The sequence below is a fragment of the Myotis myotis genome, unplaced genomic scaffold (genome assembly GCF_014108235.1).
Source record: "Myotis myotis isolate mMyoMyo1 unplaced genomic scaffold, mMyoMyo1.p scaffold_m19_p_2, whole genome shotgun sequence".
NCBI lineage: Eukaryota > Metazoa > Chordata > Mammalia > Chiroptera > Vespertilionidae > Myotis > Myotis myotis.
In genome coordinates this window covers 179,051,316-179,064,961 of record NW_023416324.1, presented here as the reverse complement: position 1 = coordinate 179,064,961, position 13,646 = coordinate 179,051,316, and the positions used below count along the sequence as shown (strand labels likewise).

At 39.0% G+C, this 13,646-nt stretch overlaps 1 protein-coding gene across 1 annotated transcript in view; it reads left to right on the top strand.

Annotated features, from left to right (window-relative positions):
- The first annotated feature begins 374 nt into the window (after window positions 1-374).
- The window catches only part of KCNMB2 (potassium calcium-activated channel subfamily M regulatory beta subunit 2), a 35,149-nt gene continuing 21,877 nt past the window's right edge, over window positions 375-13,646 (top strand). Inside the window, exon 1 of the mRNA XM_036351371.1 lies at window positions 375-493. Within this exon, the coding sequence (XP_036207264.1) occupies window positions 438-493 (56 nt within the window). The 5' untranslated portion in view covers window positions 375-437. The remainder of the gene's footprint in view (window positions 494-13,646) is intronic.

Below are 13,646 nucleotides of genomic sequence, written 5' to 3'. Positions count from 1 at the left end.
AATATACAGTGTACCACAGAGTGTGAAATCATACCAAAATTATATTTTGGAGGAGACATTTTAGAGGCCTCAATTGGAAAAACGTGTTGCCCTAAGACAGTGGCTTTCAACCCCAGCACTGCATTTGAAACACCTGGGAAGCTTTCAAAACATCGCATGCACATTTCTGGGGAAGGGCGCATGCTTCAGTGGTTTTTAAAAAGTTCCCAGTTGATTTTCATGTGCAGCCAAGGTTGAGACCTGCTGCCCCACAGCATCAGAAACCTGGTCTTATTGAAAGGTCAGTCCACAGAGAGCTATTGCTTGTTGTTGATACAGAGTTCCCAAAATTTAAAGCAATAGACTGAACTTCTGTGTGTACCTCTTTTAGGTCTTTTCATCATTTCTCCAGGACTTCCACCATAAGGAAAGGAGCCTCTGGATCCACATCCTCTAAGATGTTTATATGGACCAGCGGCCGGACCTCTTCATCTTACAGACACGATGAGAAAAGGTAACTGACTACCCAGACAGGATGCCACCGGGAAAGCATGGACAGCTGAGCTTTATGTTTTGCACGTGTTCCTGTTGGCTGGGCTCTATGTGGAGGGAATGGGGTTTCAGGCATTGCGGCCTTCCTCCTCTGTGCACTCCCCATGCTCACTCCCACCACATAGCTTTGCAAAGCCCTGCCTCTGAGACATGCCCTTCACACATGCTCATGCACACCCACTCATCACTTGGCTAACTCCATCTCAGATATGCATTCCGTCAGAACCTCCCACCATCCTCTTGACCAGCTCATACTCTGGTTACTCTCCATTGAATGTCCAGGACCTACCACCGTACCTGGCCCATAGTCAATGCTCAGTACTTTCTGAACTGAAGTAATGAAAATTACATTTTAAGACACTGGACATAGGGTGGGAAAGGAAAGCTGGAGAGGATGAAAAGAGGATGGACAAGTCCATGGAGCCCTCAAATTCCTTGACAGAACAGTCTGGGTAAAGGAAAAACAGGGCAAAAACAGTGTTAATAAGATAAAGTGACAAATACATACTTGGTCCAGCCCTCCCATATGGATTTAGGGAGTAAATGCATGCATAAAGTTTTCTGGCCAGTTTTAAATGTTTTCTTCTGCTTCTCTCTCTTTCTTTTTAGTTTTGTTTTGTTTTGTTTTTCACTAAGTCTACATAATGGCTTGTCTCATAGAGGAATGAGCACTGGAATAAGTTAGACTTTGTTGCTACAGCAAGATCTCTCTCTTTCTCATTGACCTTGTATTATTACTAGGGTTTGGTAAAGCTAACTTTTAAGCAAAATTGCCTCTACCATCTTTTGCAACTTATGCAGAGCTCACCTGCCTGCAGGTTGTGAGAGAAATCAGGATTGATGAATTGTGCTGGGCTCAAGAGGAAAGACCTGGCGGAAGTTTGCTGGGATGTAGTTTTGAGAGCTGGCACTTTTATTTTTATTTTTTAAATCGGCATTTCCATACAGATAAAAGCCTTTAAAAATTCTGAAAGCAAAATTGTCAACAGTAATTATATGTTACAGCAAAAATTGGGAAGCAATTTTAATATGCACAATAGAAAACATTTAAAACTGTTTTGTCATAATATTAACTAAAAATTAGGTTGGAAAATTACAAACAATGATTACAGCCACAAAACATATATACATAAGGACAAGCATGGAAGGGAAACCATGTTTTTCAAATTCTCCATTTCCCAAGTGCTTTGTAATATACTATATTAATTATGGAAAAAATAATGATATGATGTTAAAGTAAAATTACAGACCAGAAGACAACTAGTGTTTGAACAAAGTTTGAAAAACTCCCAGTGTTCATCATAATACAAGCAGATCAACTGAAAATGTACTGTCTTTGTTCATCTCTAGATTTTCACATGCTTCTCAATGCTTAATCAAGTCATTTTTTCATTTGCTTTCAAGCCAAGTAAGTTGAATCATCTTTCAGCAAGACCTTTACTCTACAACTAAAACTCCATGTGTCATTTCAAAGTTCCATCTTTTACATGTAATTTCCTCATTTCCTTAAAAAGAAAAAAAAAATGTCCACTCCCAGTGATGGTGCCGAAGGGCAGAGATTTTGTTGCCCTGCAGGAATATTGTGGCTACGAGTGACCAGCCCTCCTGAGATTTTGAAGGCTTCATTGGAGCAGGTGAAGTCAGATGTCTTTGTTTCACTTTCCATTTATTCTCATCAAAAAAATTTCTTAGATACATTTTGCTGTGCATATCTTTTCTTACAACAAAAGGATTACAGTTTACAAACAATTATTATGTACTGCATGTTTTTTTTAATATATTCTATTGATTTTTTACAGAGAGGAAGGGAGAGAAATAGTTAGAAACATCGATGAGAGAGAAACATCGATCAGCTGCCTCCTGCACACTCCTCACTGGGGATGTGCCCACAACCAAGGTACATGCCCCTGACCGGAATTGAACCTAGGACCCTTCAGTCCGCAAGCCGACACTCCATCCACTGAGACAAACCGGCTAGGGCTGCATGTTTTACATGAACTTTTCTCTTTCAATTACAAGATAAGGACTATTATGCCCATTTTACCTATGGGGAGTGGAGGCTGAGATTTTAAATAACTTCTGTCCAACAACTACCAGTGATGGAATCAGGGTTTAAACCCAGGTCATATTATCTCCCCTGCACCCTACAGCTTATACAGCATCAAACATTAGATATTTGTAGAAGCAGGGAACAGCCAAACCCTCAGAGGAAAACTGTGTTAAGAGAGTGTTGAAAATAGTATTATTGAAGGAGATAATAAACATGTGAATATGACATATTGGCAATATTTGTGAAGTTAAAAGGAGCGAATAATAAGTTTCTCATTATGCACCAATAAGATTTATGGAAGTCTTAAATTACTACATTTATTTATTTTTCAAAGAGTGATTTCAGTAACTATGGGATTTAAAATAATTAAAACATTGACTCTAAGTAAATCACTTTCAGCAGGCTTTATTTATGGGTGGGGATGCCAAGGCTTACTAAATCAATCTGCATGGCTTTGTCCTACAAAGTCAAAAGCAAATGAAAAAAACAGCTAACGGATACAGCAACAGAATCTGCCACTAAGCCAGTCTCCCTAGTTTGATGTTGGTTCATCTCTCTGTACCTTTCTTGACCACATTTCCATCTTCACTGTAGGATAAGATTCACATCTCAAAACGGACTTTGAACAGCATCCACTGCTCTGCTTAAGATGCTCTTGGTGGCAGTAATCATGGTGATAATGAAGGTGATCATGGCTGATAATGAATCTCGATAATTAAAGTCCTCAAGTTAATTATTCAAAAACAAATTAACTAGATCGCCCGGCAGCCCTGCCCAGAACTGCGGGTAATTGTTCCACCCTCAGTTCCTAATTCTGCCAGCCTGGCCTCTGTGTCCTGCATCTCCAGCTGTGCTCCAGCCACAATCCCAGAGGCCAGGCAGCCAAAATCCTTGGCTCCACTCCACCCTGCCTCTCCTGCCACCAGCGCCAAACTTGTCAGGATATTGGCTGCCCAGGGATTCCTCAAGAGGTGAAATATCAGGAAAGAGCTTACAAACAGGTGCAGCAACTAAGTGGAAGGAAAAGTCCACCAAAAATTCTGAAACCAAGTGTTTTATAGCTTCATGGAAGTTGAAGTCAATTTTACTTTTTATTTTATTTTAATTCAAAGCCAGTCCTTTTTTCAGATCATCTGCTACATGCAAAACACAGGTTTCTGTCCTTATCCTCCATTTCATAGGCCCAGCAATATCAAGGAATACTTTTCCTTTTCTGAACAAACTTCTTCGATAGGTGAGCTTACATCAATTTCTAAATTGCAGGTGGCAAAATAAAACAGCAGCAGCAATAACTAATTTAGAATTAGAAGAAAGGGTTTATTTGCTAAGAAGACAAAGGCTGAGTGTTTATCAATTATTCTTCAAATTATTTTATAAATATTGAACTTATATGAAGCAATACATACCACATGTTAATATATCAAGAATCTGCCAAAACCGGTTTGGCTCAGTGGATAGAGCGTTGGCCTGTGGACTGAAAGGTCCCAAGTTCAATTCCGGTCAAGGCATGTACCTGGGTTGCGGGCACATCCACAGTAGGAGATGTGCAGGAGGCAGCTGATCGATGTTTCTCTCTCATCGATGTTTCTAACTCTCTATCTCTCTCCCTTCCTCTCTGTAAAAAATCAATAAAATGTATTTTTTTAAAAAAAGAATCTATCCTATAATAAGAGAGGAATATGCTAATTAGTCCAGATATGCTAATTAGTCATGGCCGGATGTGGCTAATTAGTCACGACCAGTATGCAAATTGACCATCACTCCAACACACAAGATGGCCACCCCCATGTGGCCACAAGATGGCCATCACAAGATGGCCTGCAGGGGAGGGCAGTTGGGGGCAACCGGGCTGGCAAGGGAGGGCAGTTGGGGGTGATCGTGCTGGCAGGGGAGCAATTAGGCGTCAATCAGGCTGGCAGGGGAGTGGTTAGGGGGTGACCAGGCTGGCAGACAGAAGCAGTTAGGGGCAATCAGGCAGGCAGGCAGGCGAGCAGTTGGGAGCCAGCAGTCCTGGATCCCTGTGGGATCGGGCCTAAACAGGCAGTCAGACATCCCTCAAGGGGTCCCAGATTGGAGAGGGTGCAGGCTGGGCTGAGGGACACCCCCCCCCTCAGTGCATGAATTTCATGCACTGGGCCTCTAGTATATATGTATATATAAGCCTAAGCGACCCTTATGACCAGATGACTGGATGACACCAGTAGCTATGATGCTCACTGACCACAGCCAACCTCCCTCAGCTGGCCAACCTCCCACAGTCCTCCTCAGGGCCAGCCAGCCAACTTCCCATGTCCCTCCCTCTGGCCGGCTGGCCTCGATTGGCCCCAATTGCCAGCCAAGCCAAGGGACCCCACTCATGCACGAATTTGTGCACCGGGCCTCTAGTGATAATATAATAAACATCTGAGTACCCTTCATTAAGGGTAAAAAACAAAACAATCAGGATTTTTGAAACTCTTGAGGGTGCTTTTCTAAGAGCATCCTTCGTCCTATCCCAGCCCCCATCCAAAGATAACCACCATCCTAAACTTTGTGTTTACCATTCCCATGCCTTTCTTCATGAGTCTGTCACATTTGAATCCTTAAACAATATGTTGTTTACTTCCGAATGTTTGGAAACTTTATATACATGGAATCATACCATGTGAATTGTTCTGCAACTCATTTTTTTCACCAAACATGATGTTTCAATGATTTATATGTGAGTAGCCGTGGCTCATTTTCTCTCATGCTGTATGCCATTATATGAATGTACTGCCATGTATTCATCCAATCTTGTGCTAATAGACATTTGTAATATTTTCAGTTCTTTTTCCACCAGCAATGCTGCTATAATGCTTTTTGTTAATGTCCCCTTGTACATGTACAAGCACTTCTTAGGCTATATACCTAACTTGGGAATGTTTGGTTCAACAGTATGCCATTTCCACTTTACCAGGCAATGCCAGTGCTTTCCAGAGCAGCTATATATGTGGTGCTACTGCCCTACAGCCTTGCCTAGAGTTTTCAGATGTTTAATTTTCATCAATTCAGATGGTATTGTGCTTTCAAATTGCATTTCTCAGATTAGTAATAAGACTGAACCTATTTTTCCAGTTCTTTTCTGCCAAGTGCCTGTTCAAGAATATGGCCCATTTTTCTACAGGATTGTTAGTCCTTTTCTTATTGATTTGTATGAATTCTTTATAAAAGTCTATATTAACCCTTTGTCTGTCTGTTGCATGCAAATAGCTTCTCCTAGTTTATGACCCGTGTTTTCATTTTCTTTACGATGTCTTTTCATGAACATATGTTCTTCATTTTAATGTGTTCTTACGTAACAAGTTTTTAAACATTTTGAAATCTCTTCCAACTCCACATTCCAAAGGATATGTTCTTGTAGTGTTTTCTTAATATTTTGTAAGTTTGCCTTTCATAGTTAAGTCTTAAATCATCTGAAGTTGACTTTGTATGTGTTGTGAAATAGGCATCCAATCTATTTTTCTATATGAATAACCAATTGCCCCAGTACATTTTACTGGATAGTTTATCTTTTCCCCAATTATCTAAAAGCACACATGCATTTTTTATTAGGTTTCTATATACACGTGAATATATTCCTGGACCTCTATTCTATTTAATTTTGTCTACCTCAGACAAACACCACACTTGAACTTACACACTTTAGCATTACAATACATCTTGCTATCTGATAGGTCAGGTCACCCACCTTGTTTTTTGTAATCAGGAGTATATTTGCTATCCTTAGACATTTGCACTTTCACACAAATTTAGAATCAACTTGTCAAACCCACTTTCCAAAAAAAACAACCTCTTGATAATTTTTATTGGAATTTTATTAATCTTTTACTTAATTGTGGTAGATTTGCATCATGTCACCAAATGTTTCTCTGAATGAATATGATTGATCTCTACATTAATTTGTCTTCTCTAGTATCTCCCAATAAAGTTTTATAATTTTTACAAAGAGAATTTGCACATAACTAATTAGATTTATTCCTAAGTACCTTCTTTTTTTAATGTTTAAATTATATTTTCTACTTTTGCAGGTATATGGAAAGGCAAGTGGTATTATTAACATTTTGTTTCAGCTATGCTAAAGTTTGTTATTAATTTTAATAATTTATATGTAGATTCTTTTGTATTTTCTTCATAATTATATCATTAGTAAATAATACATTTTTGTCTCGTATTTATCAGTAAATATGCCATATACCACTCTTTGCTTCATTAGACTAGCTTGTAAATCATGAATAAAACAGGTAATAGTAAACATCTTTGCTTTGTTCCTGTTCATAAAGTAGATTCTTTAGACATTTCACTATTAAGTATAAACTTTAGTATAAGTATTTTCTCTATGTTTTTTATCACAGAAAGAATGTTTTGATTTTTAATTTGATAAGAATTTTTATCATGAATATATATCAAATTTTATCAAATATGTTTCTCTACATTTATTATATTATCCTATGATAGTAGTCCTTTAAAAGATTTATGTAATATATTACATTAATAGATAATCAAATTATGACATTATATTCCTGGGATAGCCCAACTTGATCATGATGCATTTTCACTTTAATATATTGCTAGATTTGGTGAACTACCTTGTTTTTAAAATTTTTGCATTTTTGTTTATGAGTAAAATTGATCTGCAGTTTTTCTTTTTGTCTGATTTGGGTTTTGTGCCAAATTTTACTAACCTCATAATAGACTGGGTTGCATCCCATCTTGTTCTACCCTCTGGAATGATTTGTATAATATAGTTAAAACTCACCTATTATAAGAATTTACTACATATTTTAGCAAATTGTATATCAAAGTTTTCAAGTATCTTGCTATAATTATTTCTAACATCCTCTATTATGTTTGTAATCTATCCTGTATCTGTGCTTATGGTTTTTTTAATTCCTGATATTTATGTGGGACTTCTATATTTTTTTATTGATCAGTCTTGTCAGAGGTTTATCTATTTCATTAGTCTTCAGTAAAAAATAAACTTTGGGAGGCAACTAAGATGGCGGCATAGGTAAACACCGGGAAATTGTAGCCTCACACAACAATTGAAAATTACCGCAAAGGACTGAGCAAACATCATCCAGAACAACAGGAAGGCTGGCTGAGTGTAAATTCTACAACTAGAAGGAAAGAAAAGCACGCTGAGAGCCAGAGGCGCTGCGGAGGTGAAGTGCAGAGGTACGGCAGCTCGCGCGCGCGAGGAAAGGGGGTGGCGCCTGAGGACGCGGCTGTCTTTTTGAATCACAAGCTCCCGACTGCTCTGAACTCCGGTTCCGGGAAGTCTCTGGGGACCCAGGACTCATACGGGGAGAGGCTGGTCTGTCCGGCAGCGGGCGAACTTGAGGGCGGCTTTCCCTCAGAGGTGCTTGCAGCCGTTACCGGGACACTGAGACGCGCGACTCCGGGCGGAGAATCGGCCATAGCTGCTTTCTCCGCCCTTTGACTCCCTGAGACCCCGCCCCACCCAGGCTGTGGCAGAGGCTTTTGCATGTGAATGTACCTAACTGCAGCCGAACCAGGCAGACCCGGAACTTCCAAGAGAAGGCCCAAGGCCCCGCAGCGGCTTGCATTGCTTCACAGCTGAGCCTCTTCGTGGCTCCTGCTGTGTGGCCTCAGGCAGAGGCTGAATTAGCACCTCCTTAGATCCAGGAGCCACTGTACCCAGTGGTCAGAGAGGGACCATCCAGACTGCAACTCCTCAGATCCATAAGGGACACACTCAGGGAGCAGACTCAGTGAGCACCAAAGCCCCACTGAAGCAAGTCTTGCCCCAGAAGGGTGTCTTCAGCACAGAAGTTCTCCCACTTTAGACACAGCTGATTCTCACAGCCAATTGGCCTGGAGGTCAATTCCTCCCAGTGATTCTACAACAACCAAGGCACCAAGACTGCACCAAGAGTGTCCACCCCAGGTAACTGGGGAGGCTGAGCTACTGGGCCCTACAGGACACCTGGCGCACAGGGCCACTCTATCAACACAGGGAAGCTGCCAAAATGCGGAGACAAAGAAACAGGTCACAAATGGCAGAAATGGAGGAAAGCAAACGATTGGATATAGAGTTCAAGGCCACGTTTATAAGGTTTTTTAAGAATTTTATGGAAACCGCCGATAAATTTAATGAATCCCTCAATAAGTATAGTGAGACCATGGAGGACATGAAAAAGGACCAACTAGAAATTAAGCAAACACTGACTGAAATAAAGAATAATTTACAGAGATCCAGCAGCAGACAAGAGGATCCCAAGAATCAAGTCAAAGATTTGAAATACAAAGAAACAAAAAATACCCAACCGAAAAAGAAAAAAGAAAAGAGATTCCAAAAATATGAAGATAGTGTAAGGAACCTCTGGGACAACTTCAAGCGTACCAACATCAGAATTATAGGGGTACCAGAAGGAGAGAGAGGGCAAGATATTGAAAACCTTTTTGAAGAAATAATGACAGAAAACTTCCCCTACCTGGTGAAAGAAATGGACTTACAAGTCCAGGAAGCGCAGAGAACCCCAAACAAAAGGAATCCAAGGAGGACCACACCAAGACACATCATAATTAAAATGCCAAGAGCAAAAGATAAAGAGAGAATCTTAAAAGCAGCAAGAGAAAGACAGTCAGTTACCTACAAGGGAGTACCCATACGACTGTCAGCTGATTTCTCAACAGAAACCATGCAGGCCAGAAGAGACTGGCAAGAAATATTCAAAGTGATGAATAGCAAGAACCTGCAACCAAGATTACTTTATCCAGCAAAGCTATCATTCGGAATAGAAGGTCAGATAAAGAGCTTCACGGATAAGAAAAAGCTAAAGGAGTTCATCACCACCAAACCAGAATTATATGAAATGCTGAAAGGTATTCTTTAAGAAGAGGAAGAAGAAAAAGGAACTCTTACCATTTGCCACAGCATGGATGGAACTGGAGAGCGGATAAATACCACATGATCTCACTCATTTGTGGAATATAATGAACAACATAAGCTGATGAACAAGGACTGATCCAGAGATGGAGAGGCATTGATTGGACTGTCGGGACTTGGAGGGAAGGTAGGGGAGGGTGGGGGTAAGGGGGAAAGATCAACCAAAGGACTTATATGCAAGCATATAGGCCTAATCAATGGACATGGACAACGGGGGGGTGAGGGCATGAGCGGGGGGGGGGGGGTAGAGGGTAACGTGGGGACAAGGACACATATGTAATATCTTAATCAATAAAAAATATATTAAAAAAATAAAATAATAAAATAAAAAATAAAAAAAATAAAATTAAAAAAATAAATAAATAAATAAATAAACTTTGAATTCATTGATTTCCTAGTATTGTTTTATCTTCTATTTTATTTCTGCTAATGTTTCTTATTTCCTTTTTTTACACTTTATTTTGATTTGCTAAGTTGGATGCCTAGCACATTAATTTTTCCAGCTTTCTTCTTATCTAATATAAACATTTATGATTATATATTTCTATTTATGTATGTCTTTAGTTTCATGACACTAGTTACTCTAAAGTGTTTTTCTTATCATTAAGTTCTAAATACATCCTAATTTATCATGTTTTATTCTATGACCCATGAGTTGTGGGGAACTATATTTTTATTTCATGTGTAGAGTCACTCTATTTTTTGTTATTTATTTCTACCATTGTTGCACTAGAGCCAAATAATGTGGTCAATATAAAGGTAATGCTCCTCAAAGGCTCTTTAGGTTATAGAGATAGTCTAAATTATCTGAATAATTCACATAATTTTCTGCCTTCTTTTATATTTTTTACTAAAGACCTTTATAAAATTTAATATGCTAATAGATCAGGTAAAAATAAATAAGAATTAGAAATTAAGATACCATTGGGAAATTATGTGATCTGATAAATTAAAGATGTGACTAAAAAGAATCATCTTCTACTTTTGTTTCTATAATCTTGCTCTCACCCATAATCTCTTATCCATAAAATAATATTATAATCTTCCTTGACAATTAATAACATTAAGTTCATGGGCAAAAGCCCTCATGTTAATGACAGTATAGGTGTGACTGTCATTTGTTCCCAAACTCAAAAGCACATTCCCCCCAATGGAATGTACACTTTAAAAGACTGAAAACAGAAAAACAATAAAACTATTCAAATTGGACCATATAAATAAATACCTACTAGCCCAAGGATAAAACACACAATAAAATCTGAAACTAATAAAAGATTCTCATCTTTTATCAGTTTATTAGGATATACATATGAGAAGCCCATCTCAAAAAATATGGAAGGCTTTGGTGAACAGAGGGCAAACCAATGGCTGTTTTAATCGATGCCACCCCCAACTCTGGCATATGGGATAACAGGTTGAGTGTTCCTGGGGCAGAAATACATAGCAACTCTGCTCGTTTCAGCTCAGCTGGCACTTCTCAATTCATTGCCCTGCAGATTCATCCTCATGGGACAGAACAGAAGGCACTTTTCCTTGAAGTCTGGAAACTAGATCTCTTTTTGCCTGAAAAGCTTGAAGTTTTTCTAGAAGGAATACTAACTTTGTCGGTGGTAGAGTCCAATGGGCACTGATAGGAAGCCAGAAGTCAGGAGCCTGTTCCAGCCACGGTTCTCTGATCTGTTTGGTTCAATTGACCACTTAGCCTCCCTGTGCTGGCTATCTCACATATTTGTAGCCATTTCTAGCCCAGATAAAAGGAACATATGTTGTGAGTCTAATAAATGGAAGAGATTGAACTTACAAAGATGAATGTGGTCTGACTCCAACTCTTGACCAGTTCTGTACTCAGTGGGCCGGAGAGGCATAAATAATAGATATTCATTAGGTTAAGTATTATGTGTAAGTTTCTGAAGCGCTTTCTGCCAAGTAATTTCAGATATGCATAATTCTTCACTTCTGATCACATCTTTCCTATTTCTCTTTTCTACACCTGCTAGGTACCCCCTCACCTCCCTACAACTTCGGGACCCTTTTCAGCCCTGTCTTCCTGCCTCTCTGTGCTATCATACCCTCGCTGTCTTTTGTTCCTCTGACTGCCTAGAAAGTCTCATTAAAACCCAGTGTTAATTGTTACTTCTGGACACAAATGATGCCTAGATCTAGATCTTCATCCCCTATACCCTGCTTTTTTCCAACTCCTCTTTACCTGACACCTGAAATGCAGGGAAAATTTCAGAATCAGTCTCTTTGCATTCAACCGTAAAGCTTTCTAAGCAACCAACCACACTAACATGAGTACAAATCTAATCTTTCTAAAGTATAAATCTAATCATACCACTTCCTTGCTTAGATTATTTTAATTGCTCCTCTAACTTCAGAAAACACACAAGACCCTTTATCTCTGGCCTCTTCTTATACCTCACCCACCAGATCCTGGAATCTAACCATACTCATCTACCCCAACTCCCTCACAATCTGCCTGGATTTTCTTCCTCTTCTCAATTGTTTGCTCGTTGGAGGCTCAGTCCTGCCTGCCCCAGGACCTGAACCATCCCTGCTTAAACCAAGTTATGGCCTCCAACTGGCAGCCTTCTAAACCACCTTCATGCTGATTTAATCACAGCCCTGGGTCAATTTACCTACCATTAACCCTTCATGGAATGCCCAATACAGTGGCAGCCAATTTGCCTGAAGCCAATATGCCAAAAATATTCATTTGCCAGTTAATCATTTTGATGAATTTATCAAATTTGCAATGTGCCAAAAATTTTGTATGATCACTCTAAGTCCACATAGTTCAATGGGTTAGCAGGGACCAAAAAGATTGCAGGGGTTCCAGATTTGGGGCCTTCAGACTCTGCCCCTCTGTCTCTCAGTGCCTGCAGCCACTGTCCCTCTACCTCTCTGCCCCTCTGTCTTTCCTTCCCTGTGTCCTGGACACCCTTTGCTTCTAGTCTTCCCTTCTCTCTGTCCCCTGGTCTTTCCTCCTTCCCCCCACCCCAGTCATGCCCTACTGCTCTCTCTGATCTTCAGTTTCCCCTCCACTCTGCCCCTAGGTTGCCTCACTCTAGGATCAGCAGGTTAGACTGTTCATTATCCTGATCTGATTCTCTTCAATTTTGCCCCAGCAGAGAGTCTCACCATTTTTTCCTAGATCCCTCCTATTAAAATAACAGGACTAGAGCAGAGACACATTAAGCATTTTATAAAATGATGTTATAAAGACAAAATAAAAACCGAGTAAATTAAACTTCATGAATCTTCGAAAAGCTATTAAAAATGTCCATCCAAAATCAATTAGTGTAACCTTATGAATGGTTAAAAGAAAAAAATGTGGGTAAATTGATAAAGCTGACAAATATATCAAAATAATCATAATGTGAAATTTGCCATAAGGATCTCAGTGATGCTAAAATGTTAGCAAAATAGAAAATGACTCTAAAAATAATTTTTAAAAATAAATATACACTGAAAGGAAATATTAAACTTTTGTTACATTTATTAGAAGAATATATTCAGACACCTATTCAAGAAAGATGTATCTTTGAATATATTCATAAGCACATATTTATAAAAAGACTAAGCCTCCAGAAACCAGCTTTTTAAAAAATCAAACAGATCTTAAAATACTTGTAAAAAGAATATGTTCATAAGAATATACTTTATAATTGAGTGTATTTTTGAAATATAGTCTTAAAATATTTATAAGAAAAATGCACTCATATTAATTTACTAGTATAACAACACTTCTTAAAATGACTTTATTACATCTGTAAATGTGATAAAGTGGGCCAATTATTCATGTAGCAAAGTAATCCTTCAATAAATTGGTGAATTGACTCATCTTGGTGCATTAGCCTTTCAGTATCCGATCCCTTGGCAAATCCACCCCCAACATACTGACCTGCCCCCCTCTTGTACTCCTCTCTAATCAGCCTCATTGCAATGCACATAATTATTGGTATCTCCCCAATTCCCTCAGGATATGTTTTATTCACTTTGTATCCCAGAATTAGCACAGTGTGCTATGAAGACTTAAAAAACATTGACAAATGAATTAATGAATGATCTTTACCCTGTGTACTTTTACCTGAATACTTTTCTCCTGCAGACTAAATACCCAGAGAATCTTAA